We start from the raw sequence: 27,393 nt of genomic DNA on the forward strand, positions 1-27,393 counted from the left end.
TGGAATTCCCAACATTACTTATTATTTCCTCCATTCCCTGACAATTTTTTATGATTAGAAGATTAAGGCATGACAATTGTAGAACCCAAGAAACATCCTTCAACTTGAAGCAATTAGAAATGTATAGGTCACGAAGGTTGTCGAACCCAACCCCATTCAACAAATTGATTTTCGATTGCCATAGAAAATTAAATTTGACAGTCTTCAAACATCTGAAACTTGATTCGTCGTCAACGCCTGCATTCACCATTAATTCGTCTCCCCGGACATATGAAATAGTTAGTCTCTCGAGGTTGTCATTTACTCTAAGACTCCATTGTAACATCTGAAATTCTGAACTTAATCCGCTCATAGTGAGATTCCATACAGAGACATTTGGTAACATGTTCAGTCTTTCGAGGTCAGTTGCATAAATGGAAATTCCCAGACTTAATTGGTGGCGTCCTCTGAAACGTACTGACTCATCCCACCATTGCTCACATACAGGAATCTGTTGCATTATATCCAGCCATTTGAGCATTGATAAATTGGACATTATCCCGTTGGGTACGGTCCCAAGGCAATTATCCCTTAGAAGCAAGTACTCTAATTTGCCAAGGCAACCTAACTCGAGCGGCAGACTGTTGATATCGTTGTAGGACAAATTTAAATATTGAAGCTCAGTTAAGCAACCAATCTCCATTGGAAGTTTTAGTAGGAAACATCTAGAGAGATCCAAGTATGTTAAACGAGGCATGCTCTGGAATAAACTCGGAGGAATATCCAGCGGAGGATAATTAAAAAAAAGAATCAACATAGAAGCTTCATACTCTGGTAAAAATATGATCTTGTCCGAAAGTTGAATCAACAGACGCTGGACACGTGACGCTCTCCGGTTGCTGACGTGGGTCTTCGAATACTGGTGCGAACTTCCGGCGATCCTGCAAAGAAGTCGGGCCGGGAAGGGGTTCCCGGCGGCGACCCTCCGACGCTCAAGTCAGACAAGCTAACAGTGAAGAAGTGACTGTCAAAATTGTAGAACGCCTACCTTCGGCGAAGTATAAGGCTCTTTATATAGAGCGGTGAAAGAGCTCATGCACCCCTACCGAGGCAAATACGTGTCATTAGCCCATGCCTCGGTATGTGTTTGTCAGAAAGCTTATCTGACACCATACTGCTACAGTCCAGACACGTCTTCGATGGGACAGCAGAACACCTTGCCGCCAGATTTGGAGTATGGCCTAGTCATAGGACTTGACAGCTATCATAAGATGTTCCTTGTCCTTCTCTCCCTACTCCATGCCGGGGCGTCCGGTCGGCCGGCACTCGTCTCCCGTCCGACCGGCCGGCACTCACGTCACGTCCGACCCTCCATATGCATCGGTATGCTCGGGAGATCCTAGGTAAGGTGATATGGGAGGACTGCTAGCAGTATGTTACCTTATGTTTACGGTTGAGCATGACTTCCGCTCGGCCCTTCGTTACTGTTCAATTGAGCGCCGGAACCCCGACTCCTGTCGGGGCGCCTTTTGCCATCGGTTATTCACCGGTCGGCCGGCCGGGAGGTCAGCCCATCCTTCTCCGGTTGGCCGACCGGCCCGCCCTTCTCCGGTCGGCCACCTGGCCCTTTGACTTCCACGTGGCGTTGACCCCTCAAAATGGGGGTCCCCTGTTCTAACCGCCGGATCACTTGCCTCCCCCTCAAGTCTAGTCGAAGGAGGCGAAGTCCGACTGACTGGACTGCTGATCTGACTGAGTAACGACCGCTATATTAGTCCGCTCGGCGAGGCTTATGGATGCTCATCCGTTCGGCGGTGTCTTGCCCGTGCCTTGTATTCCTTTGGAATCCATGCCGAATCCTCTCCCCTACTACCAATCACGTGCGCTGCGCGCGGTAAGGGGCGCTCATTAAATGCGACCCGTGCTCTGCTGACACGTGGCGACCTCGCTTCTGTCAGCGTATGGTGGTGGCGTTACGTCCGATGGGACAGCTGTCGTTTGAAATGAACGTCTGGATGATGGCCTCGTTCTTCACGACCTGAATCGGACGGTGGAAGCTGCTTGCGGCCGACGTTATAAAGCTCGCGACTTCTCTTCTTCGCCGCATTTCGGCTTCATCGATCCCCGACGCCCCGCTGCTCCTTTCTTCTCCGACGACCTCGAGGCCCCTTGCGACCATCCTTTTGCTCGTAAGCCTTTCTTTTCCTCGCTTCCTCCCTCCTTTTCTTCCTGTTAGTTGTCTCTATCATTCTGCCCCCTTCTTTCCTTGCTTTATTTCCTTTTCCTCTCATTCCGCGTTCGTTCCTTACCTTATACCATGACTAGTACCTCACAGCCGACCGCCGGCGCTCCCGGTCTTTGGTATACGACCATGGAGAGCTGGTTTGATGAGGAGGACGCGCTGCGCCTCGCTCGGACCTATGAAATCCCTGACGACCACCACATAGTATTAGCCACTCCCGCCGACCGGCCTCATGAACCACCGCCCGGCACCGTTCTTTTCTTCCGAGACCAATTTTTGGCCTGTAACGACCCACCTTCTACTGCTAGGCTGCAAGGCGGACCGCTACAGTTTCTTTGCTAACTGCAGCTAAATTTCTAATGCGGAAAAACTGGGCTGAATAAAAAATTTACTAAACTATCGTAGTTGCCTCTGTTAACTCTGTGAGAGTGAGATTTCATGTCCCACTACCTTCTAGATATTCATAGCTAGGCTGAGGAGGCAAAATTGGAGCTTTGGATCGGTCCGTGGAACGATCCATTGACCCCCACGCGAACACTGGCTGGATCGGTCGGCAGACCGATCCAGGAACCTGCAAAATCCTGGGTTCGCTACTGTCCCGTGATGGATCGGTCGGTAGACCGATCCAGGTATGTCTGGATCGGTCGGCTGACCGATCCAGGCACCTGGAATACCTGGGATCGCTACTGTATCGCACTGGATCGGTCGGCTGACCGATCCAGGAGGATACAGTAGCATACTGTATCTCGCTGGATCGGTCGGCTGACCGATCCAGTGGCACAGCTCAGACCCTGATCGGTCTGGAGACCGATCAGAGTCTGATTTCACCCGGAAGTTCTGATTTCAGCACTTTGGCGTGCCAAAACCTCACACAGCAGTTCTAAATCAATTGAAGCTACTTCTAACATGCATTAACAACCATTCCCATAATGACTACTAACAATCTAACTCATTCTTTCATAGTTTAGTACGTTCCAAAACTAAAGGTGCATAAAAATGAAAGTATTAAACCATAAACTGTAAAGTGCTAAGGTAAACATGCTAAGGAGTCTAATGTTCATCCTGCTAAGTCCCCTAAGGACCTTTGATTCCAGTTCTACACACACACACCATCTTCGCATTGTCCTCCAGCCTCCTCTGCTAGTCCATTTTCCTTTTACCTGTATCTGCAGTATAAGGAAAATAGTATCTGTAAGCTAAAAAGCTTAGTAAGAAACCATCTACCTCACTAAATCATGCATACGATGCAAATATGCTTTTAAAACATGCTTTTGGAAAACATACTGAATATGCAAGCATGGCATGGCATAGTATCATACAAACATGGCATAGCATAAGCTGAAACATAGAGTTAACATGGAAAATTACACTGAAGCATAATGCTGAGCTAAGCTAAACTCTACTGAAGCTGCAATCAAACTCAACTGGTATAACTGATTTTTGAGTCTTGAAAACTAATACATAGTAAGTGAAAATACTAAACATGCTGCTGTAGGGCCCTAGCAACTGTACTTGCTGTGCGCGCATCCCTACTAGACCCGGGGTTGCAAGTTCCGAATTTAGCAGGGTGTACTAGGTTATCTGAACCTAGGGACGACTGTGGGAGTCCAACCCAATGGATATCTAATCCAGTACAGTGCCGCTGCTGAAAGTAAAATACTGATATGCTAGTTAGCTGAATCTAGGTTATCTGAACCTAGGACTAGGTTGTCTGAACCTAGAGGCGACTGTGGGAGCCCACCCATTTGGACATCTAGTCCCGTATAAGCTAGAATAAACTGATTTACTGATCTAAATGCTTCTAATGCATTTATCTACGCTGTTTAAAATGCCTAAGTTGCATTTTATCTGGTCTAGTCATTTTATCGAACACTTGGTGTGCCTAAACCCTCCTTTCCCTTAGGGAAATCACCTCTAGGCACCCAACAGCGTCTATGACCTCCAACTGACGGAGAATGAATGTGTTCGGCCCATCTAAAGGTGCTAACTAAATCCCTAAATCTGAGAGGAGGGTTAAAACACCCTACATGTCAACAAAATCTGCATATTACTAATCTAATGCATAGAAAGTCCAAACGGAGCTATTATACTGCAGGTGAGGGGTTTCTTACCTCCTATTCGTAATTTCTTACGATTCTATTCGCTAGAACTCCGGTGGAGATGACCTTCTTGACGAACCGCTCACGTCTTTGCGTTCCTCTCGCGGAGAAGAACCTTCTCCGTGTTGGAGTCGTCGCCGGAAGGTGCTCCCTTGAGCCCTTGGGGCTTGGTGTGCCGAGAGAGAAAGGTGAAGAAGAAGGTGTCGGCGTATGAGGGTTTGGAGAGGGAAAAGTTGCGTGAGGTGAGGAGGTGCCGAACCGATTACTAAACCCAAACCCTACTCAAGTTTATATTTATATTAAGTGGTTTAATGAACCCAACTCTAATATAAATATATTTGGTTCTCCTTTCTTTCAGCACAGCCCTGCTGGGTCAACTGGTTATTGGCCTTGTCCACTAAACCATAGGTCTCGGTTCGATTCCCGCCTAGGCCGTTTTACGCTTATATTTATTTTTGCTGCTTCCGCTACTCGGAAAATTCCGGAAAAATATCTAAAAATTCCAGACAAATCGTAGAATAATTCTAATGCAAGTTTGAAAATTTTCGGGCGTTACAATCCCCCATACCTTATAAAAAGTTCGTCCTCGAACTTAGAACAATTCTGTCTCATGCTGGCTTCTGTCTCCCAAGTTACCTCTTCTGCTGTGTGATTGTGCCAAATAACTTTGACTAATGGTACTTCCTTGTTCCGTAATTTCTTAACTGCTCGGTCTATTATCTGAATAGGCCGACTATCATAGCTGAGGTCTTCGCGGATCTGTACCGACTGGGGCTCAATCACCTGGGTGGCATCTGGGGTATGCTTCTTCAGCATAGAGACATGAAATACATTGTGGACAGCTGACATTTCCTGGGGTAGCTCTAGCTCATATGCTACCTTGCCCACTCTTCGACTGATACGGTATGGTCCCACATATCTGGGACTTAGCTTGCCCTTCTTCCCAAAACGCATTACTCCCCTTATGGGAGCTACTCTGAGGAACACTGAATCCCCAACTGAAAACTCTAGGGGTCTGATAGCTTTTCTGGTGGCTCTGACCTGCCTCTATCCTCTGGCGGATCTGTATAGCTGTGGTATCTGCTACTAGATCTGTCTGAAGCTCTAGTTCCTTCTGTTCACCACTCTCATACCAGCAGATTGGAGATCTACACCTCCGCCCATAGAGAGCTTCGTAAGGTGTCATGCCGATAGTGGCCTGATAGCTGTTGTTGTATGCAAACTCTGCTAAGCTCAGATATTTGCACCAACTTCCCTTAAAGTCTAGGGCACAAGCTCGGAGCATGTCTTCGAGTACTTGATTTACTCGCTCCGTCTGTCCATCTGTCTGAGGATGGAATGCTGTGCTGAACTTTAGCTTTGTACCCAATGCTGACTGTACACACTCCCAGAAGTGTGATGTGAATCGGCTGTCTCTGTCTGAAATGATGGTTCGTGGGACTCCATGTAGTCTGACGATCTCCTGGAGATACAACTGAGCTAGCTTCTCCATGGAGTAGGATATCTTGATAGCTAAAAAGTGGGCTGATTTGGTCAACCTGTCGACTATTACCCAGATGGCATCGAAACCATTCGTGGTTCTGGGCAGTCCCACTATAAAATCCATAGAGATATCCTCCCACTTCCATTCTGGAATCTGTATAGGCTGCAAGACTCCTCCTGGTCGCTGATGTTCCGCCTTGACCCTCTGACAGGTGAGGCAGACGCTAACATATCTGGCGATGTCTCGCTTCATCCCAGGCCACCAAAAATGTTTCTTCACGTCTTGGTACATTTTGGTGGAACCTGGATGCATCGCATAGGGAGTCTTGTGAGCCTCATCTAAAATCTGTCTCCGTAGCTCCTCCTGATTTGGAACACAGAGTCTGTCTCCAAAATACAGCACCCCGCTATCGGACACCTTGAACTCTCTACTTTCTGATTCTGCTAGTCCTTGCTTGATTTTCTGAATTTCAGGGTCCTGTCCCTGAGCTGACTGAATGTCACTAAGCAAGGTAGACCCTAAGGTCATAGTAGAGAGCTGTCCAACAATAAGCTCGAGACCGAACTCTACGATCTCCTTCTGTAGGGGCGGTGACATAGCTGTAAGAGATAACAAGGTAGCGCTGGATTTTCTGCTGAGTGCGTCTGCTACCTTGTTGGCTTTCCCTGGGTGGTAGAGAATGTCTATGTCGTAATCTTTGACCAGCTCTAGCCACCTGCGCTGTCGCATATTCAGATCCTTCTGAGTGAAGAAGTACTTCAGACTCTGATGATCTGTATATACTCTGCACTGAGCTCCATATAAGTAATGTCTCCAAATCTTGAGAGCGAACACTACTGCTGCAAGTTCGAGGTCATGAGTAGGGTAGTTCTTCTCATAATCCTTGAGTTGTCTGGAGGCATAGGCGATCACCTTGCCATTTTGCATCAGTACTGCTCCTAGTCCCAACTTAGAGGCATCACTGTAGATGTCAAAGCTGCTGGTGTCATCTGGTAGAGCCAACACGGGAGCACTGGTCAACCTCCTTTTTAGCTCGCTGAAGCTGTTCTCACAGTTCTCTGTCCACTGAAATTTCCTGTTCTTCCTGGTAAGAGCTGTCAGTGGGGAGGCTATCCTCTACAATCTAGGATAGGTTTCGTCCTTTTTGATAATATGCCGAGCTCCAACAAACACTGGAAGGAGCATTTTTTCTATATGCGCTTTCCCGAGCCACCGGCCTTCCGAATCAAGTGGCAGACGGCGATGCCAGTGTAACCGGAGCTCGGCAAGTTTAGGGGCGATCCGGCCTACCTTCATGCAGCCGACCGGCTTGTCGGCCAGCGCTATCACATCGACAAGCTGCTCCTTCCGGGAGTACTGTATATATTCGGCTTATCTTCTATCCCAGCCGATCTGCCTTGCAGCATGAGTAAGTTCTCTTATCTTCCCGTTTCTTTTGTTCTAATTGATTTATTCTTTGTTTCTGCAGCCGAAGTTATGTGGCGCGCAAAGGCTACCGAGCGACTGAAACTGCGAGCCGCTGAGATCGAGGCGACCAAGAATAGGGAGATCGCCGAGCGGAGCTTGGACTCAGCTGGTCCGGCCGGCGGAGAGGGTGAGGGGACTCAGAGTGTCCCCGAAGCCTTAGACGCTTCTGCCTCTCTCGGCGAGGCTGCGGGCGATATAGAGCCTTCTATCCAAGTCGGGGTAGAGGGCCGTTCGGTTGACGAAGCTCCCCTGGCAACTCGGAAGCGAAGACGGCCAGAACCAGCCTCTCAACCAACTCCATCTGATGAACCGCAGTCCGAGCGGGGCGATGAAGCTCCAGTGCTGTCCGGGACGGCCTCTATAGAGAGTACCCCCACGCCGCGCGGCTCTCCAAGGGCTACCTCTGAGGTGCCGCCCGCCAGTCCTCCACGAACCATGCGTCGCCTTTGGCGATTGGGCGACCTTCCTTCCTCAAGTGGTAAGCCGTCCGGCAAAGCAACTGCACCCCAGGGTGATCCGAGCGGCCCGAGATTGATAAAAACTATCCTACGCCTTCCGTCGGAGGAATACATGGCGGCTGCTGATCGGCCAGTGGTCCCCGAGCAGCAGATCACCCTCACGGGTCCTCTTGCCAAAGCCTGGGAGGATGCTCGACTCCGAATTACAATGATGACTCCCGGTCAGCTAGGCGACAGCAATCTACAATAGGCGACCGGGGTATGTTCTTTTGCCTTGTTAGTTATTTGGATTTAGTTTCTAACTTGCTCCCGTCTGTTTGCAGAATTGGGTGGAGCAGATTGCTATCAGCAATCGCCTAGCCGAACTGGAGGACGAGCTGAAAAAGCTCAAAGCCGCGGGAGAAAGCAGACAGTCAATGGCCGCTCTGGAGAAGGCCAAAAAACTGCTGGAAGCCGAGCGGGGTAAGTCCTCCGATCTGTCGAGTGAGGTGGCTCGCCTCGAAGCTTTGGTCAAGCAGCGGGACAAGGAAATAAAGACCGCGACCACCCGGAAGCTTAAAGCCATCGATGACATGGATATGATGAAGGTAGAGAACCGGGGGCTAGAGCATAGAGTGAAGGAATTAGACGCCTTGCTCAAGACTGAACGGGAGGGTCGTTCGGCCGACCAAGATAAAGCGGAAGGGGCTTGGAAAGATTTTCAAGCTGCCCTCGATGCTTCTAAAGCTACTTTTAAAGAATATCAGGACGGGGAGCCTGGTCGGTCGGCGGAGGTGCGTAAAGCATTCGTCCTCTCGGATGAATTTGGCGAAAGGTTTAGCGACAAGCTATCCTTAACTTTTGAAGAGGCGATCAAAGTGGCAGTGGAATATCTGAAGACCAAAGGCCATATACCTGCCGAGCTGTCCGTCCCCGAAGATTTGGCGGCCATGATGGGCTCCATCCCCGACTCTCTCTTTAACTTTGATGATAGTGAATGAGGGGTTTATGTAATTTCTCTAAGTGTGCAATCTTTTGTATGCCTGCCGTTCGGGGCGAATATTATAAATTTTGTCTGTCCGCCGCTCGGCGTAAGTGGATTGTCTCCTTTTGTTATTTGTTCGTTCGACCAGCGTCCCATCTTTACTTTCGTCTCGGTCGCAGTTTTTTCACGTCCCATGTACATTTTATAAAGGAGCCGCTCGGCCCCGCGCTTTCCTTATTCTTGCCTCATCGGCAGGCCCAATCAGAGGTCGACCTTTACAACTGAGCAGGACCTCGCAGAAAGTTAACCATCCAGAGGATTTATAGCCTTCGGTTGCTCGCCTTTTAACGTAAATCTTTACCGTCTAAGCTCGACGATCTACCGATCGGCAGGTTTATAGACGCCGACGCGTCTCTCGATTTTTAACGTCGGCGCTCGACGGTCTTCCGCTCGGCGTATTTATAGACGCCGGTTCGTCTCTCGATTTTTAACGTCGGAGCTCGACGGTCTTCCGCTCGGCGGGTTTATAGACGCCGGCTCGTCTCTCGATTTTTAACATCGGAGCTCGACGGTCTTCCGCTCTTTGGTTTTAGATGCCGCTTCTTCGATTTTTCGCTTGCCGGACTGAGCTTCCCGGCCCGGCTTATGTGCGAACCTCGATTTTTAACGTCGGAGCTCGACGGTCTTCCGCTCGGCGGGTTTATAGACGCCGGCTCGTCTCTCGATTTTTAACGTCGGAGCTCGACGGTCTTCCGCTCGGCGAGTTTATAGACGCCGGCTCGTCTCTCAATTTTTAACGTCGGAGCTCGACGGTCTTCCGCTCGGCGGGTTTATAGACGCCGGCTCGTCTCTCGATTTTTAACGTCGGAGCTCGACGGTCTTCCGCTCGGATTTTTAACGTCGGAGCTCGACGGCCTTCCGCTCGGAGGGTTTATAGACGCCGGCTCGTCTCTCGATTTTTAACGTCAGAGCTCGACGGTCTTCCGCTCGGCGGGTTTATAGACGCCGGCTCGTCTCTCGATTTTTAACGTCGGAGCTCGACGGTCTTCCGCTCGGCGGGTTTATAGACGCCGGCTCGTCTCTCGATTTTTAACGTCGGAGCTCGACGGTCTTCCGCTCAGCGGGTTCATAGACGCTGGCTCGTCTCTCGATTTTTAACGTCGGAGCTCGACGGTGTTCCGCTCGGCGGGTTTATAGACCCCGGCTCGTCTCTCGATTTTTAACGTCGGAGCTCGACAGTCATTAAGACTAATTTTGACACTGCCTTTCGGCGAAGCTATTTGTCATCCTTTAATTATTTCTGCTTCCTGCATTACAAGGACATAGGCGACCAAAACATATATAAAATTACATCAGCGCACCTCTCACTCAGCTCGGTACGACTGGAGATGATTCGCGCTCCATGGTCGATCTAGCCGCCGACCGTCTTCATCCTCCAAATGTTAAGGCTAATTTTAGCACTGATGACATACGCCCTACCGAGCGGCGAGGGGTCTTCGTCTTCGATGACTTGGCTCGGATAATTTTTACGCCCGGCCGATCGGCCCGGGGTCTTCGACATTGAGTCGGTGCCTCGGATCTTATACATCATGGAGATAGGCCGCTCGGCAAATAATGCTAATTGCGTTTTTAACATTTTGCTTCCTGCATTTCAAATATACAGCCAAATGGAAAATATACAACACACATTATATTGGTGCACCTTTCACCCTGCCCTGGAAAGGCTGGAGATAATTTGCGCTTCATGGTTGATCCAAGTCCCAATCCATCTTCATCCGCTCGGCGGTGCTCCCCCTTGAATGCCGGTTGGATCATTTTCTCGGGGGAGGCGTCCGCTCGGGGATCATTGCCTCCGCTCGGCCACCTGATGCTGACGTTGTTTGTTGCTTCAGCCGCTCGGCTTGCGCATTCTCTCTCTGTTGCTCCACGAGCTTAGCTACTCTTGCCTTGATTAGAGCGTCGAGCTCCTTCGTGGAGAGCATCACCGTGGGCGGTCGTCCAGCCTCGTCCATTGCTTCCGATCGGATGCAAGAGCGTTCCCACAGACGGCGCCAAATTGATCCTGTCCGAAAGTTGAATCAACGGACGCTGGACACGTGGCGCTCTCCGGTTGCTGATGTGGGTCTTCGAATGCTGGTGCGAACTTCCGGCGATCTTGCAAAGAAGTCGGGCCGGGAAGGGGTTCCCGGCGACGACCCTTCGACGCTCAAGTCAGGCAAGCTAACAGTGAAGAAGTGGCTGCCAAAATTGTAGAACGCCTACCTTCGGCGAAGTATAAGGCACTTTATATAGAGCGGTGAAAGAGCTCACGCACACCTACCGAGGCAAATACGTGTCATTAGCCCATGCCTCGGTATGTATTTGTCAGAAAGCTTACCTGACACCATACTGCTACAGTCCAGGCACGTCTTCGATGGGACAGCAGAACACCTTACCGCCAGATTTGGAGTATACCCTAGTCATAGGACTTGACAGCTATTATAAGATGTTCCTTGTCCTTCTCTCCCTACTCCATGCAGGGGCGTCCGGCCGGCCGGCACTCGTCTCCCGTCCGGCCGGCCGGCACTCATCTCACGTCCGGCCGGCCGGCACTCACGTCACGTCCGGCCCTCCATATGCATCGGTATGCTGGGGAGATCCTAGCTAAGGTGATATGGGAGGACTACTAGCAGTATGTTACCTTATGTTTACGGCTGAGCATAACTTCCGCTCGGCCCTTCGTTACTATTCAATTGAGCGTCGGAACCCCGACTCCTGTCGGGGCGCCTTTTGCCATCAGTTATTCACCGGTCGGCCGGCTGGGAGGTCGGCCCATCCTTCTCCGGTCGGCCGACCGGCCCGCCCTTCTCCGGTCGGCCACCTGACCCTTTGACTTCCACGTGGCGTTTGTTGGTGTAACCTTAGGTCAAGGTTGACCTGGTTGACCCGACTCGAGTTGACCTGACTCGAGTTGTATTTTGATGTTTGACGATAATAGAAAAGTTGTATCTTGATGTTTGACAAGAATACAAACTTGGGAGATTGTGGGTACAACCTTCGGTCAAGGTTGACCTGGTTGACCCGACTTGAGTTGACTTGATTCGGTAAAGTCCAAGTATGGAGACTTGGCACGGGAAAAGTCCAAGTATGGAGACTTGGCACGGGAAAAGTCCAAGTATGGAGACTTGGCACAGAAAAGTCCAAGCAGGGAGCTTGGCACGGGGAAAAGTCCAAGTATGGAGACTTGGCATGGAAAAGTCCAAGCAGGGAGCTTGGCGCGGAGAAAAGTCCAAGTATGGAGACTTGGCACGGAAAAGTCCAAGCAGGGAGCTTGGCACGGGAAAAATCCAAGTATGGAGACTTGGCACGGAAAAGTCCAAGCAGGGAGCTTGACACGGGAGAAGTCCAAGTATGGAAGCTTGGCATGGGAAGTCGGAGAGGACTCGGCAGCTCGTTCTCCGGACTAGGTCAGAGAGGGTTCGGAAGCTCGTTCTCTGGACCAGATGAAGTCGGAGAGGGCTCGGCAGCTCGTTCTCCGGACTAGGTCAGAGAGGGCTCGGGAGCCTGCCTCCGACCGCATGAGTTGGAGAAGGCCTCAGCTGCCTCCTGACTAGGCCGAGAGGGCTCTGTAGCTCGCCTCTCGGACCGGACGTGGAAGTCGGAGAGGGCTCGGTGGCTCGCTCTCAGACTAGGCCGAGAGGGGAGCTCGCCTCCTGGACCGACGTGGATGTCGGTGAGGGCTCGGTGCCTCTTCTGACTAGGTCGAGAGGGCTCAGCCTGCCTCTGGACCGGACGAAGTAGGAGAGGGCTCGGTAGCTCGTTCTCCGGACTAGGTCAGAGAGGGCTCGGTAGCTCGTTCTCCAGATTAGGTCAGAGAGGGCTCGGTAGCTCGTTCTCAAGACCAGGAAGGCCTTAGGATTTAGGGATGAGAAGCTCTAAATCCACATGGGCATTGGATCGGTCAGCAGACCGATCCAGTGATACTCAGGTTTATCTAATCGGTCTGGTGACCGATCAGTAACCAAACAGAGGCACTGTGAGTTATCTGATCGGTCTGTAGACCGATCAGGAAGTCTACTGATCGGTCCACAGACCGATCAGGAAGCCTACTGATCGGTCCACAGACCGATCAGGAAGCGATCAGAAACGAGAACAAGTATGGGGATCGGTCTGGGGACCGATCAGCCTAGGGCCTGATCGGTCCACAGACCGATCAGGAGCCTCCCAGACCGATCAGGGTGGAGCCTGATCGGTCCAGGCCTAGCCGTTGCGACACAACGACTAGATTTCTGTGTTGTTCTTTGTCTTCTTCTTCGCAGGTGCAGATATAAATCAGATGTTGAGCGCCTCTGTGCTGTGCTTCTTCTTCCTCACTCTTGCGATCTGAGCTTTTGCTGAGCTCCCTATTCCTGAAGCTTCGTGTGAGCTTCCCTCGACTGGTTGATCAGCTACTGTTGACATCGTGAAGTTGCTGCTTCATCGAACTCCAGTCGACGAGAAGGCAAGCAAAGTGTTTTTACATTTATATTATTCTTGTTCTCTTTCTCTATTGGTTGTACTCCATTCTTGCTGTTGCAAGAGAGATTGTGGTGAGGTTTCTCTACCCAGAAGGAGTTCATATTAGCCGGTTATCCGGGGTCTCATCCATCGACGGATTGATAGGCTTCGTCCACCTTACGGACACGCCGAGGAGTAGGAGTATCATCTCTGAACCTCGTTACATCATCGTGTTTGAGGTTTGATCTTCTCCACTTTCGTTTCTACATTGTATTTCCATTGCGCTAACCTAAATTGTAGGAAGAAACGATAATTTGAGGTCGGCTATTCACACCCCCCCTCTCTAGCCGCATCCGAAGGTCCTAACAAGTGGTATCAGAGCAAGGTTGCTCTTCGTCGGATTAACACCCGGGGGAGCACGAGCTAGAGAATGGATCGACTTGGAGAAGACATCACGATTCCACCCTTCTACGATCGCGACGACTTCGCGTCTTGGAAGGTAAGAATGAAGTATTTTCTTATGACTAACCTAGTAAATTGGAATTGTGTACAAGTAGGTTTTATTCCTCCGGTGGATAAAGAAGGAGAACCTCTTGAGAAGAAGAAGTGGACGAAGGAACAAATCCACCGATCCATGATCAACGACGAGGTAACGAAAATCTTTGAATTTTCATTACCTAATGATGTCTTGCGTAAGATAGGTGGATACAACGATGCCAAGGAGTTGTGGAACAACTTGGCTAAGTTCCATGAGGAGAGCTCCAATTCAAATCATGAAGAGGAGTCAAGTGAGCCAAGTAGCTCACATCATGGAGGTATGGAAATAGAAGTTGAGGGCTACTCAACATCTAAGGAAGAAGAGGAGAAGAGTTCTTTTTCAAGATTGGAGCAAGAAGAAGAAGTCTCTACCTCCGGAAGGGATGAAGAAGAGAGCGTATATCCATCCTCAACCCTAGGTAACTCAAGCAACTTAATTTCAAATAAATTACATATAATGTGCTTTGAGTGTAGGGGATATGAGCATTACAAGAGTAAATGTCCAAAGATGATTAGGAAGACTCCACCGACGCCAAAGGTCAAGGAAGTCGGAGTCCCGATACGCAAGGGCAAGGAGCACGTGGTGTGCTTCCAATGCAAGCAAAGGGGACATTATAGGAGCCAATGTCCGAGGGGGAGGCAACCTCACAAGGACAAGAGACCAAGCACATCTATAGGGGGAGCTAAGGCAAACCCTAAGGTACCCTTTAAGGCACATTATTGCAATTCTAATAAGAAACATGCTGGTAGCTTTATTGCAATTGCCAATGATGATAAGCATGATAACCATAAAAACCGATACATGTGCTTAGGTGTCAAACATGTTAGTCTAGGTAAGGATAATACTAGAAATGCCAACCCTAGAATTAATTCATCTAAGGTTAAGGAAAACCTAGATAGCAATCCCAAAACAACTAGACATATGCCTAGGAATACCTCAAAGAAAAATGACAAATTAAAACTTGAGGTATTAGAGAAGGAAAATCAAGTCTTAAGGTCAAGACTTGACACTTTAGAAAAGACCCTTAAGAATTTGGAGAAGTCAACTCTAGGGTCTAAGGGTCAAAAACAAAAGCCCAAGGACATGAGAGGTTTGAGTCACAAACCTAAGTCTCAAGTGGTCAAGCCCACTTATCATAATGTTCCATTCGATTATGGAACAAGACCTAGGGCTAGGAAGACCATCACCAAGGTCACAAGGGGAGTCACCCCTAGAGTTGATCTTGATGAGTCCCAAATGACCAAGGCTTTAAAGCCTAGGAGGGTCATTAGGAGGGTTGCTAGGGAAGTCATCCCTAGTGAATATTTAGTGAACCCAATGAGCTCAAATAGGTTTTGGGTTCCTAGGAGCGTGATTCCATCACGCTAGATGGGTTAGGGTGTGCCAACCTTATTTGGATAGGTAGTTAACCTAATCATGGCAAAAGGTGGCATTTTAGGAAGTTTCAAGGTGTAATTAAGCCTTGAAAATGAAATTAAGAATTATTCCTAAGGTAATTAGGATGTGCCAACCACATTTGAGGAGTTTTCTAGGGTCAATCTAATTGGCGCATAGTGATCTAAAAATCTTTAGTATATGATTTTAGGTCTATTACACTTAGGAATATAGAATTTATGGCAAAATGATCAAAATTATCAAAAATGGCAACTAAAGCTAGAATTAGGTATTTTCTATACCTTTATATGTTATTTGCCATATATTGTTTGCCATATGCCATGTCATGACATCATATCTAATTTACTATCATTTGAAATGTCATGATAATGCTTAGGTTAGTTATGTGTCATGCCTTATTTAAGTTTCATACTTTATGCCATGACATCATGACATTGGCACATGTTTCCACTTATGATATTATTTTATGCCATGTCATCATCTCTTGCATGTATGATCAATTAAATTGATTTAAGGATAAAAACACAATTTGATATGGAGATCAAATTGTTGTTTAGAAAATGCATGAGAAGTTAGCTTAAGATGACCTAAACCCATATCTCACATCAAAATTGACGTGGATGTGTTTGATACACCTTAGATGTGTGTGAGATATTAGGATTACGAGTTAGGATCAAGGTGCATAGTTCTTGTACCTAGATGAGCCTAATTCGAAATTGAGGATCATAGGGAAAGCTTGCGTACAAGTCATGTACACTTAGCCCTAAGATTGTGGTCCTAAATTAAATGGTTTAAAATCATTTCAAAATTGATTTGAAAAACCTTGATGAAGCTTTTCTAGTGATAGCATTCATCATTGAGCAAGTTGATACAAAGATGGATTAACCTTGAACTATTTCAAAGTCTTTCGAACTTTGTATCAAGATTTAAAAATGGAAGTTATTTTCATAGAAAACTATTTTTCCATGATAATATATGTTATGAAGAATGTATCCTCAAAGTTTTACAATTTTTGGAATTTTTTGTGATTTTTTAGGGGTTTCTGAATTTCGGGAGAAAAATCAGAAATCCCTATCAGAGATTTGTGGACCGATCAGAGGGGATCCCGATCGGTCCAGGGAAGTCTGGATCGGTCTGGTGACCGATCCAGTAAGGTTCTGATCGGTCTGGTAACCGATCAGAGCGTGCCAAAATGCTGATTTTCGATTGTTGTCTGAAATTTCAGCTTTAGAAGTTGGTGTTTTTGAGTTATAAAGGGTTGAAACTCTCCAAGACATTGTTGGTGCAATGGTCAAGGGGGAGTTGACCTTTAGGGGGAGTTTTACCTATTGGTTAAAGGGGAGTTGACTTTTAGGGGGAGTTTTTACTCGATTTCTGAGGATGAGTGATATGGGATTATCACTAAGTTGATTATTGTCTTTAGTATCAAGGGGGAAATTAAGGGTTTCAATGAAAGGTATGGGACTTTCATTAGGAAGAAACTCTTAACCTTGATTCACTCTTTTTGATGTGTGTCAAAAAGGGGGAGAAATGTCTAGAGAATGTTTAAGGAAGAACATTGGAGTTTGGGGAGAATGTTCAAGGAAGAACATTGATTAGAGAACTATTGGAAAACCTAAGTTAGGTTATCGGGTTAACCTAACTTGATTATGGTTTTTGTCAAACATCAAAAAGGGGGAGATTGTTGGTGCAACCTTAGGTCAAGGTTGACCTGGTTGACCCGACTCGAGTTGACCTGACTCGAGTTGTATTTTGATGTTTGACGAGAATAGAAAAGTTGTATCTTATGTTTGACAAGAATACAAACTTGGGAGATTGTGGGTACAACCTTCGGTCAAGGTTGACCTGGTTGACCCGACTTGAGTTGACTTGATTCGGTAAAGTCCAAGTATGCAGACTTGGCACGGGAAAAGTCCAAGTATGGAGACTTGGCACGGAAAAGTCCAAGCAGGGAGCTTGGCACGGGAAAAGTCCAAGTATGGAGACTTGGCACGGAAAAGTCCAAGCAGGGAGCTTGGCACGGGAGAAGTCCAAGTATGGAAGCTTGGCATGGGAAGTCGGAGAGGGCTCGGCAGCTCGTTCTCCGGACTAGGTCAGAGAGGGCTCCAAGCCTCGTTCTGGACCGCACGGGTTGGAGAGGGCTCGCACTGTTCTCCGGACTAGGCCGAGAGGGCTCGGGAGCCTGCCTCTGGACCGCATGCAGTTGGAGAGGGCTCGGTAGCTCGTTCTCCGACTAGGTCGAGAGGGCTCGGTAGCCTCGTTCTCGGACCGCACGTGGAAGTCGAGAGGGCTCTCGGTAGCTGCCTCCTCGGACCAGGCCGAGAGGTCTCGGTAGCTCGTTCTCTCGACCGGACGTGGAAGTCGGAGAGGGCTCGGTAGCTCGTTCTCCGGACTAGGTCAGAGAGGGCTCGGTAGCTCGTTCTCTGGCGGACGTGGAAGTCGGAGAGGGCTCGGTAGCTCGTTCTCCGAACTAGGTCAGAGAGGGCTAGTAGCTCGTTCTCTGGACCGGACGAAGTCGGAGAGGGCTCGGTAGCTCGTTCTCCGGACTAGGTCAGAGAGGGCTCGGTAGCTCGTTCTCTGGACCGGACGTGGATGTCGGAGAGGGCTCGGTAGCTCGTTCTCCAGATTAGGTCAGAGAGGGCTCGGTAGCTCGTTCTCAAGACCAGGAAGGCCTTAGGATTTAGGGATGAGATGCTCTAAATCCACATGGGCATTGGATCGGTCAGCAGACCGATCCAGTGATACTCAGGTTTATCTAATCGGTCTGGTGACAGATCAGTAACCAAACAGAGGCACTATGAGTTATCTGATCGGTCTGTAGACCGATCAGAAAGTCTACTGATCGGTCCACAGACCGATCGGGAAGCCTACTGATCGGTCCACAAACCGATCAGGAAGCGATCAGAAACGAGAACAAGTATGGGGATCGGTCTGGGGACCGATCAGCCTAGGGCCTGATCGGTCCACAGACCGATCAGGAGCCTCCCAGATCGATCAGGGTGGAGCCTGATCGGTCCAGGCCTAGCCGTTGCGACACAACGGCTAGATTTCTGTGTTGTTCTTTGTCTTCTTCTTCGCAGGTGCAGATATAAATCAGATGCTGAGCGCCTCTGTGCTGTGCTTCTTCTTCCTCACTCTTGCGATCTGAGCTTTTGCTGAGCTCCCTATTCCTGAAGCTTCGTGTGAGCTTCCCTCGACTGGTTGATCAGCTGCTGTTGACATCGTGAAGTTGCTGCTTCATCGAACTCCAGTCGACGAGAAGGCAAGCAAAGTGTTTTTACATTTATATTGATCTTGTTCTCTTTCTCTATTGGTTGTACTCCATTCTTGCTGTTACAAGAGAGATTGTGGTGAGGTTTCTCCACCCAGAAGGAGTTCATATTAGCCGGTTATCCGGGGTCTCATCCACCGACGGATTGATAGGCTTCGTCCACCTTACGGACACGCCGAGGAGTAGGAGTATCATCTCCGAACCTCGTTACATCATCGTGTTTGAGGTTTGATCTTCTCCACTTTCGTTTCTACATTGTATTTCCGCTGCGTTAACCTAAATTGTAGGAAGAAACGATAATTTGAGGTCGGCTATTCGCACCTCCCCTCTCTAGCCGCATCCGAAGATCCTAACAGCGTTGACCCCTCAAAATGAGGGTCCCCTGTTCTAACCGCCGGATCAAGATAGAATATGGTTCTCAATGAACAATGCTCGCTCTGCCTCCTGCCAATCCTCCGGTCTAGGTAAATTATGCAAACTAATTCCAACTTTGACAATCGTTTTCCTTCTATTCCCCTTTAACTCAGAGACCATCCATAGCGCCATGTACATGTCTCGGATGACGTCATGCATCTTTACATGTCTAGCCTCATAATAATCCCGACGTTCAGAGGACTGCTCTAGCAAGGATGCAGCCAAGAGAGCTTCCAAATAAGAGCATCCTTTGATGAAAGCGTCATTGATTACATTAAATTCATGGATTATGCCACAACCTATCCAACACGGTATCAACTCTTTAAGTTTATGGATCTCATAATCTTCAGGCCACAAAGCACAACACAAAAGACATTCTCTTATCGAGTCATTTTCTAAACTGTCGTAGCTTAACTTGAAGGATCTGTACATTTCGACTGAAACTTCTTCTGAAAGATCAATAGTTGTGCACTCATGTTTATCCCTTATTTGATGGAGAGCGTCCTTCCAAAGTTCCCATGAATTTTTCCCTAACATGGCCCGAGCAACGGTGATAAGAGCGAGCGGAAGACCTGCACATTCTTTAGCAAGTTCTTGAGCACAGGAGTTGATTCCTGTATCTGAGCTGAGAACATCCGATCCCCGTCGCTATTCTCCTTAAAGAGTTGCCATGCGTGATTTGGATCCAGACATTTGACTTTGATCTTCTTTTCTGCTTTCATTCGCCCACACAATGTCTCGCTAAGGGTTGTGAACACCACGGCTTTGCGCGGCTGCTGCTGCTGGCCTTGCTTAGTAGCTGAGTGTGCCATCCCCAATAGTTGAAGATCCAGATGTTCCCAAATGCCATCTAGAAGCAGCAAGCAGTTTCTGTTCTTCAAGTAGCTAAACAACTTATCACCACAAGTTCGTTCATCGTCACTCTCCTGCAGTGTTTTCAGTTCTAGACTCTTAGCAATATCCATCTGGAGCTTCTTCAATTGGCAGTCTTTGGAGGCCACAACCCAAATGACATGATCAAATATTCTATGATTAAAATAGTTGTAGTAAAATTGATTACATTAATACAGTAATAATTGCACCAATAAATGACGAGCATACAATAAATAGTAATAGAGTAAGGTTAGGAATTTATGTATCTCCGGTCGAAGCGTCGGGCATGCCGACTGTCTTTAGAGAATTGATTGCCGCCCGTGGTGCAGAGGCTCTCTGGCAAAATCCTCCCAAGATCCGACAACCGCTCGCGCCGTTCGTAGGTGCACTCCAAGACGAACGGCGCACTCGGACTCAACCTCAGATCACAGAACCAAGCCTCAGAACTTGAAGAAGAAGAAGAAGAAGAAGAAGAAAAAGAAAGCAGAGAGCAGAGGAATGCTTTGCTTTTTTCGGAGTGAATTGAGAAGGAGCAGAGGAAGTGTATTTATACACTTCGAAGCAGTGTACGCACCAAAGCGTACATCGCTTTGCTTTCTCACGCACGGGTGCGTCGCTTTCTCGCGGACAGAATCGCTCGCTTCCTCACGCGGACAGAACCAAACCAGACCAGTGGCAAAAACGAACCGGGTGAACTAAACCGGACTGGGCCGCCCGTAAGCGTGAGGCCCACGAGCTGGGGATTTGCACCCCCCCTGCGTGCGATAATCGCGTACGTCGCGCCCGGTTTATGGATTTCCGGCTCGAACCCCCTAAAACCACCTGATTTGGGCTTGGCCCGCGCATGCGTGTAGGTCCTCCTTAACTTGACTAAGCTAGCATGGAAGACTTCCATATATAAAGCATTCTAAGCTTCTTAGCTTAGCAATGTGGGACTAAAAACAATGGAAATATTTTGAATTAAAACTCAACAATCCCCCACTAATTCAAATTATTTCGATAGAAAAATAAAGATATGTTCTGAGGCTTGGTTGCAATGAACTTTCAGTGAAAATACCTTCCGATTTGAATTTTTACATAAGTATACCAATCTTATTCACATAGATTTGAAGAGAACTGAGTATTGATCTTAAACCTTTTATATGTGAAGATCAATTGGTAACAACTCATCACTGGCGACGGTTGAATCCTTCTGGGTTAGTGCATTACGGCCATGCCACCGAATCTTATTTTATAAGTACTAAGGAGAGTTGCCTAGATACCCCCACACTGCGGCCCCACAGTTACACTTACATAGGTGAGTTCTCCAAGGATATACTGCAAGCATCCTGTCATTAAGACCTTGAACTCATTAAGAGCTCCTAAGCTCATCCTTACTAGCAGTAAAGCATATATCCAGGGAAGAGATTATGAGATTACATCTCAATCAATTTGATACTTACGATTCATCCTTATAGCTTGTTTATACCACATTGAACCTACTTCTTGGGATCGCCAATCAGATAGGTTGGGTTGCTGCTATAGATGAATCCAGGATAGGCCTCAGTCCTATTTCCTTACTGGATCTCTTGATTTTCTCAGAATCAAGCCCTTTAGTGAGTGGATTAGCAATATTATCCTTTGAACTTACAAAGTCCAATGACACCACTCCAAGAGACACTAACTCACGAATAGACTTTAATTGTATTCGTACATGTCTCTTCTGTTTCTAGTTATACTTGGAGCTTCTAATCTGAGCTATTGTTGTTTGATTATGACAGTGTACTGAAATAGAAGGTATTGGCTTCATCATCAAGGGAATTTCAGAAAGAAGACCCTTCAGCCAATCAGCTTCAGTTACTGTGGTATCCAAAGCACACAATTCTGCATTAGATGTAGAATGGGTTATAATCGTCTATTTAACAGACCTCCAAGCAACTGCACCGCCTCCAAGTGTAAAGACATAACCAGTAACGCCTTTACACTCAGCAGTGTCCGCTATTCAACTAGCATCACTATATCCCTCCAGGACTGCAGGGAATCTCCCATACCACAAGCCCAAGAATATAGTGCCTTTTAGATATCTGAGTACTCTGTCTAATGCATCCCAATGCGTTCTGTCCGGACAGCTGCTAAACCTGCCCAATTTCGATATAGCAAAAGAAATATCAGGTCTAGAACAATTTGCAAATACATTAGACTACCTATTATTTGTGAGTATCTTAATTGAGATACTATCACACCACTTTTATTCTTGTGGAGAGTTTTTGAAGGATCATACGGTGTGACTACAGATTTAATTTGGTTATAGCCATATTTCTCTAATACTCTCTCAATGTAGAATGACTGAGAAATTACTATTCCATTAGTTGATCGAGTCAACTTCAGCCCTAAAATCATGTCAGCACAACTCATATCCTTCATATCAAACTTACCACTTAAGAGGGCCTTAGTCTCATTAATAATAGAAAGGTTAGATCCAAACAGTAGAATATCATCTACATATAAACATAAGATAATACAATTATCACCTTTCATTTTAGCATACACACATTTATCAGAGTCATTCATTTCAAAGCCAAACGATAGCATAACTCTATCAAATTTTTCGTGCCACTGCTTTGGGGCTTGCTTCAAACCATAAAGAGATTTGACTAACCTATAGACTTTATTTCATTTCCAGAGACTACATATCCCTCAGGTTGATCCATATATATCTCTTCTTCTATATCTCCATTAAGAAATGTCGTTTTGACATCCATTTGATGAACCTCAAGATGTCAATGCTATCAACACTCGGATTGTAGTAATTCTAGTAATAGGAGAATAAGTGTCAAAATAGTCAATCTCTTCTTTCTATTTAAATCCCTTAGCAACTAGGTGGGCTTTGAATTTATCTACTGACCCATCAGATTTTAGTTTTCTTTTAAACACCCATTTACATCCTATAGTGTTACACCCAGGAGGTAAATCTACCAACTCCCAAGTGGCATTAGAGATAATAGAGTCCATTTCACTTTTAATGGCCTCTTTCCAGTGCTTAGCTTCAGGAGAAGTCATAGCATCTCTATATGTCACAGGATCACCTTCTATATTATAGGTGATAAAGTCCTGGCCTAAATCCGTAGACACACGTTGTCTCTTGCTCCTTCTCAATTCTGTACACTCTCTAGATTCATCTAGTCTAGAGTGACTTGAGGAGGGTGTACCTTCTACGGATACTGGGGTCTCTACGGAAGCAGGTATATCTCTAGTTGGGTTACCAGATATAGATTGAGGTGTTCTCGTCTTCATAAGAAATATATCCTCAAAAAATGTAGCATCACGAAGTTCTATAATAGTATTTGCATCTATTCCAGAAATTTCAGATTTAATAATCAGAAACCTATATGTAATACTATTTTGAGCATAACCCAAGAAGATACCATCTACGGTCTTTGGACCAAGCTTTTTTCCTTCTGTGTTCAGGTACTAGTACCTTTGCAAGGCACCCCCACACTTTAAGGTATTTCAAACTTGTCTTCCGGCCTTTCCAAAGCTCGTATGGGGTTTTCTCCCTTGACTTCATGGGGACTCTATTTAACACATGGTATGCAGTGTATAAAGCCTCTCCCCACATGAAGTTGGATAACCCGGAACTGCCTAACATGGAATTAATCATATCTTCAAGGGTTCGATTTTTCCGTTCTGCTATACCGTTGGATTGAGGACTATATGGAGCAGTTACCTCGTGAATTATACCTGTATCTTGACAAAATTTTTGAAACAGGTTCGAGGTAAACTTTCCACCCCTATCAGATCTTAACCTCTTAATAGATTTGTTTATTTGCTTCTCAGCTTCAGATTTAAAAACCATAAATTTATCTAAAACTTCATCCTTAGTTTTCAGCAAATAAACATAATAATAACGAGAGTGATCATCAATGAAGGTGATGAAATACCTTTTATGATCTCTCGTTATTACACCGTTAAACTCACAACAATCAGTATGGATCAATTCTAAAATATCAGAATTTTTATCAACTGATTTGAAGGGTTTTCGGGTTTGTTTATATTGCACAGAAACTTCACATCTTTTCTTATCATTTATAGCATACTTAGGAATCATGTCAAGGTTCATCATCCTTTTCACGGTATTAAAATTGACATGTCATAATCTGTCATGCCATATATCATATGACTCAATGTTATAAGTAATATCAGTAGATTTATTTAAGGTAGCATTTTCTACATTGAGTTTAAATAAACCTTCATTAAGGTAACCTTTTCCAATAAAGGTTCCTAAATGTAATATTACAACTTTATTACATTTAAAGTTTAACTCATAACCAGTACGTACTAACTTTGATCCGCTAATCAAATTCCGATGGACCGCTGGAACATGATGCACCTCATGCAGTGACAGGACTTTTCCAGAGGTGAAGCTCAGGTCAACTTGTCCTATCCCGAACACGCTGGCTGCAGAATGGTTTCCCATGGTCACGGAAGTGCCTTCAATTACCTGATAAGTAAGGAAGACAGAGCGATCAGCACAACAGTGCACATTAGCACCTGTATCAACTAACCATTCATTGGGTTGATAGACCAAGTTTAGTTCGTGTTTGAAGGTAACAAACCTATTGCTGGTGTCGTCACTAGCAGTCACGACATTTGCTTGTGCCTTGATGTTGGACGTATTACTTTGGTTTTTCTCCTTGTCCTTCCGCTTAGGGCAGAATTTGACATAATATCCAACCTGTCCATATGCCCAGCAAGGCTTAGGTTTGGTTCCAATTTTCTTTTGAACCTTTAAGTTGGGTTTCATCTTGTTCTTCATTTTCTGATTTTTGAATTTCTTTTTGTCAGATGAGACTACTACATTTGCCTTTGGAATAAAATCCATAGGCATTCTTGTATCATCATTTTTATGTTGTTTCCGATGTTCTTCTTCGATATTTAAGGCAATCATCAAATCTTCTAGAGAGATTTTACCTCTCCGATGTTTAAGAGTCATGCCAAAATCTTCCCAACTCGGAGGCAATTTTTTGATGATACACAAGACCTGAAATTTTTCAGGTAATGACATATCTCCTTCAGCAAGACCATGAATTTGGACTTGGAATTCATGTGTCTGCTCAATCACAGATTTGCCTTCAACCATTTTAAAGTTTAGGAATTTTGCCATAGTGTACTTTTCTAAACCAGAATCTTCGGAGTTGTATTTTTTATCTAAAAATTTCCACAGCTCTTTAGCTGAAGAGGTTGAGCAGTACACATCAAATAGTACGTCTGAGAGAGCAGACAGGATTCTCCCATGGCAGAGATAATCCCTTTGCTTAAACCTCTCTAAGGTAGTACTACGGGCAGGTTCCTCTTCATTAGGCGAAGGAGGGTCTGTTTCTATAACGGAGAATAGCCCTAGCGTAGTAAGCCAAAATTTCATCCGTTGTTGCCAACGTCTGAAGTTTTGCCCAAAAAATCGTTCGGGTCGGGCGCTAGCCTCATCATACCTAGTTATCCTATCGTTCATCATGTTTATTGATGCTACAATCAATTCTCTAAAATTGTAGTAAAATTGATTACACTAATACAGTAATAATTATACCAATAAATGACGAGCATGCAATAAATAGTAATAGAGTAAGGTTAGGAATTTGTGTATCTCCGGTCGAAGCGTCGGGCGTGCCGACTGTCTTTAGAGAATTGATTGCCGCCCACGGTGCAGAGGCTCTCTGGCAAAATCCTCCCAAGATCCGATAACCGCTCGCGTCGTTCGTAGGTGCACTCCAAGATGAACGACGCACTCGGACTCAATCTCATATCACAGAACCAAGCCTCAGAACTTGAAGAAGAAGAAGAAGAAAGCAAAGGAATGTTTCGAAGTGAATTGAGAAGGAGCAGAGGAAGTGTATTTATACACTTCGAAGCAGTGTACGCACCAAAGTGTACGTCGCTTTGCTTTCTCACGCGTAAGTGCGTCGCTTTCTCGCGGACTGAATCGCCTCTGTGCGTGATAATCGTGTGCGTCGCGCCCGGTTTATGGATTTCCCGACTCAAACCCCCTAAAACCATCTGATTTGGGTTTGGCCAGCGCATGTGTGTATGTCCTCCTTAACTTGACTAAGCTAGCATGGAAGACTTCCATATATAAAGCCTTCTAAGTTTTTTAGCTTAGTAATGTGGGACTAAAAATAATGAGAATATTTTAAATTAAAACTTAACAATAGTGTCGCTGAATGCTCTTCAATATGGTGGTCTTACCAACACCACCCATTCCATAGATGCCTATGATGTTGCCTTCTCCACCATCGATGTAGCCCACAATGTCTTGCACGTACGAATCCATCCCAATAGGTGGTCGGTGTGAGATGGGAAACATCACGACGGGTTCCGGAGGCCCAACTGTGACAATCGGATCTAGTGCACCAGTTCGGCTCATCAATTCATTAGCCTCGCTGAGCTTCTTTACAACTCTTCGATTGATGGAGCAGCAGTTTGATGATGACTCTCTGATAGGGACATGATCTCCTGCTTGCTGTGTTTGACTCAACGTGCCGCCATTTTGATTGAAGCAATTGCAACTGAAGCAACCTAAAGAAACAAAACAGAGTAGACGGAAACAACTACTTTTTCTCTGTCTCTCTTATAGATAAAAGCAGTAGTAATAACTTGAATGGATCAAAGCACAAAGACTAGCAATTGAATTGGCGTGAAAAGGCAAAAAGGTATATACGGGAGAATTGGAACACTCACTCATGCTTTGGAAATCCTGGTTGATATCAGCCACTTGGCCTTCCAATTCCTCCACCTCCCGTAGCCACTGGTTCACTTCGTTAGTCGAAACCTTCCCCTCACGCTCCGCCTCGCCGATCTGGTTCTTGATGCCGTCCCGTTTGCCTTTCAATCTTGCCATTTCCTTTTCCAATTTCTTGATGCCAGATTTTGGCCTGCCCAGTCGCAGTGATGCCCACAGCCCGTTCAGGCAACTGTTGACGTCTACGTTGAGATTTAGTTTGATGAACGCCATGGATGAGGAGAAGCTCTAACTTGCCAAATAGCAATATGGATAAGAGTTAAGCAGAGAGGAGTCAAGCAGAGAGGGAGATGTATATAATATAACAATAACAAGAGATTTATTTCTTGCAAGGAGCAAGAAATAATAATTAATATCGGGCAGAGAAGACCACTGTCCATTGTGTTTGTTTGTGGGCGTAAAGATGAAAGACAACTCTCAACTGCTACTTTCAATAATGTTACGTCGGCAGCAATAGTTGGTTGCATTTGTATATTTATCCAATGGTTTGTTTATTTGTAAAGAGAATTTAAAAAATAATTTATATGAAACTTCTTTTTTTTATTATTATTTTTGCAAAGAAAAAGTAGTTTCATTTCATTGTTTGATTCATAAAGAGGAGCTGGTGGACTGTAATAGGAGATGATTCAATTTATTCTCACTCAATCAACTTAGGTGGCTCCTCTTTGTCCGGTTTGATCTATGAAGGCAAAGTTATGGTAATGAATTCCTTCCATCCGACCTTAATCGACTATTCTTGCCTAATCGAATTGTTCTGGCAAAAGGTGAATAAGTTCGCCCCTAGTGTTACCGTCAATTCGTCTCAGGGTCAACACGGAGGAGATAAATCACGGACGACTACTAACCTTTGGAATAATGATTAGCACATAAGTGAGGTATTTATTTCGACTTTACCGAGATTTGAATCTCAGACCTCATTATGATAACACCTCATGCGCTAGCCACTAGACTCATCCGAAAAA

At 46.1% G+C, this 27,393-nt stretch overlaps 1 protein-coding gene across 2 annotated transcripts; it reads right to left on the bottom strand.

Annotated features, from left to right (window-relative positions):
- Positions 1-3,336: 3,336 nt before the first annotated feature.
- Positions 3,337-26,777, bottom strand: LOC121983174 (putative disease resistance protein At5g05400). 2 transcript variants are annotated; one of them, XM_042536132.1, is made up of 3 exons: positions 26,371-26,777; positions 25,879-26,208; positions 3,337-3,387 (listed from the first exon to the last, which is right to left on the bottom strand). In XM_042536132.1, the coding sequence occupies exons 1-3, from the start codon at positions 26,642-26,644 to the stop codon at positions 3,362-3,364; spliced, it is 630 nt and encodes a 209-aa protein (XP_042392066.1). In that variant the 5' UTR covers positions 26,645-26,777; the 3' UTR covers positions 3,337-3,361. The 2 variants fall into 2 exon arrangements, with proteins under 2 accessions (XP_042392066.1, XP_042392065.1); XM_042536131.1 differs by lacking the exon at positions 3,337-3,387 and having other exon boundaries at positions 25,804-26,208; positions 26,371-26,776.
- Between the last annotated feature and the right edge of the window lie 616 nt (positions 26,778-27,393).

This window comes from Zingiber officinale, chromosome 5A (assembly GCF_018446385.1).
Source record: "Zingiber officinale cultivar Zhangliang chromosome 5A, Zo_v1.1, whole genome shotgun sequence".
Lineage (NCBI taxonomy): Eukaryota > Viridiplantae > Streptophyta > Magnoliopsida > Zingiberales > Zingiberaceae > Zingiber > Zingiber officinale.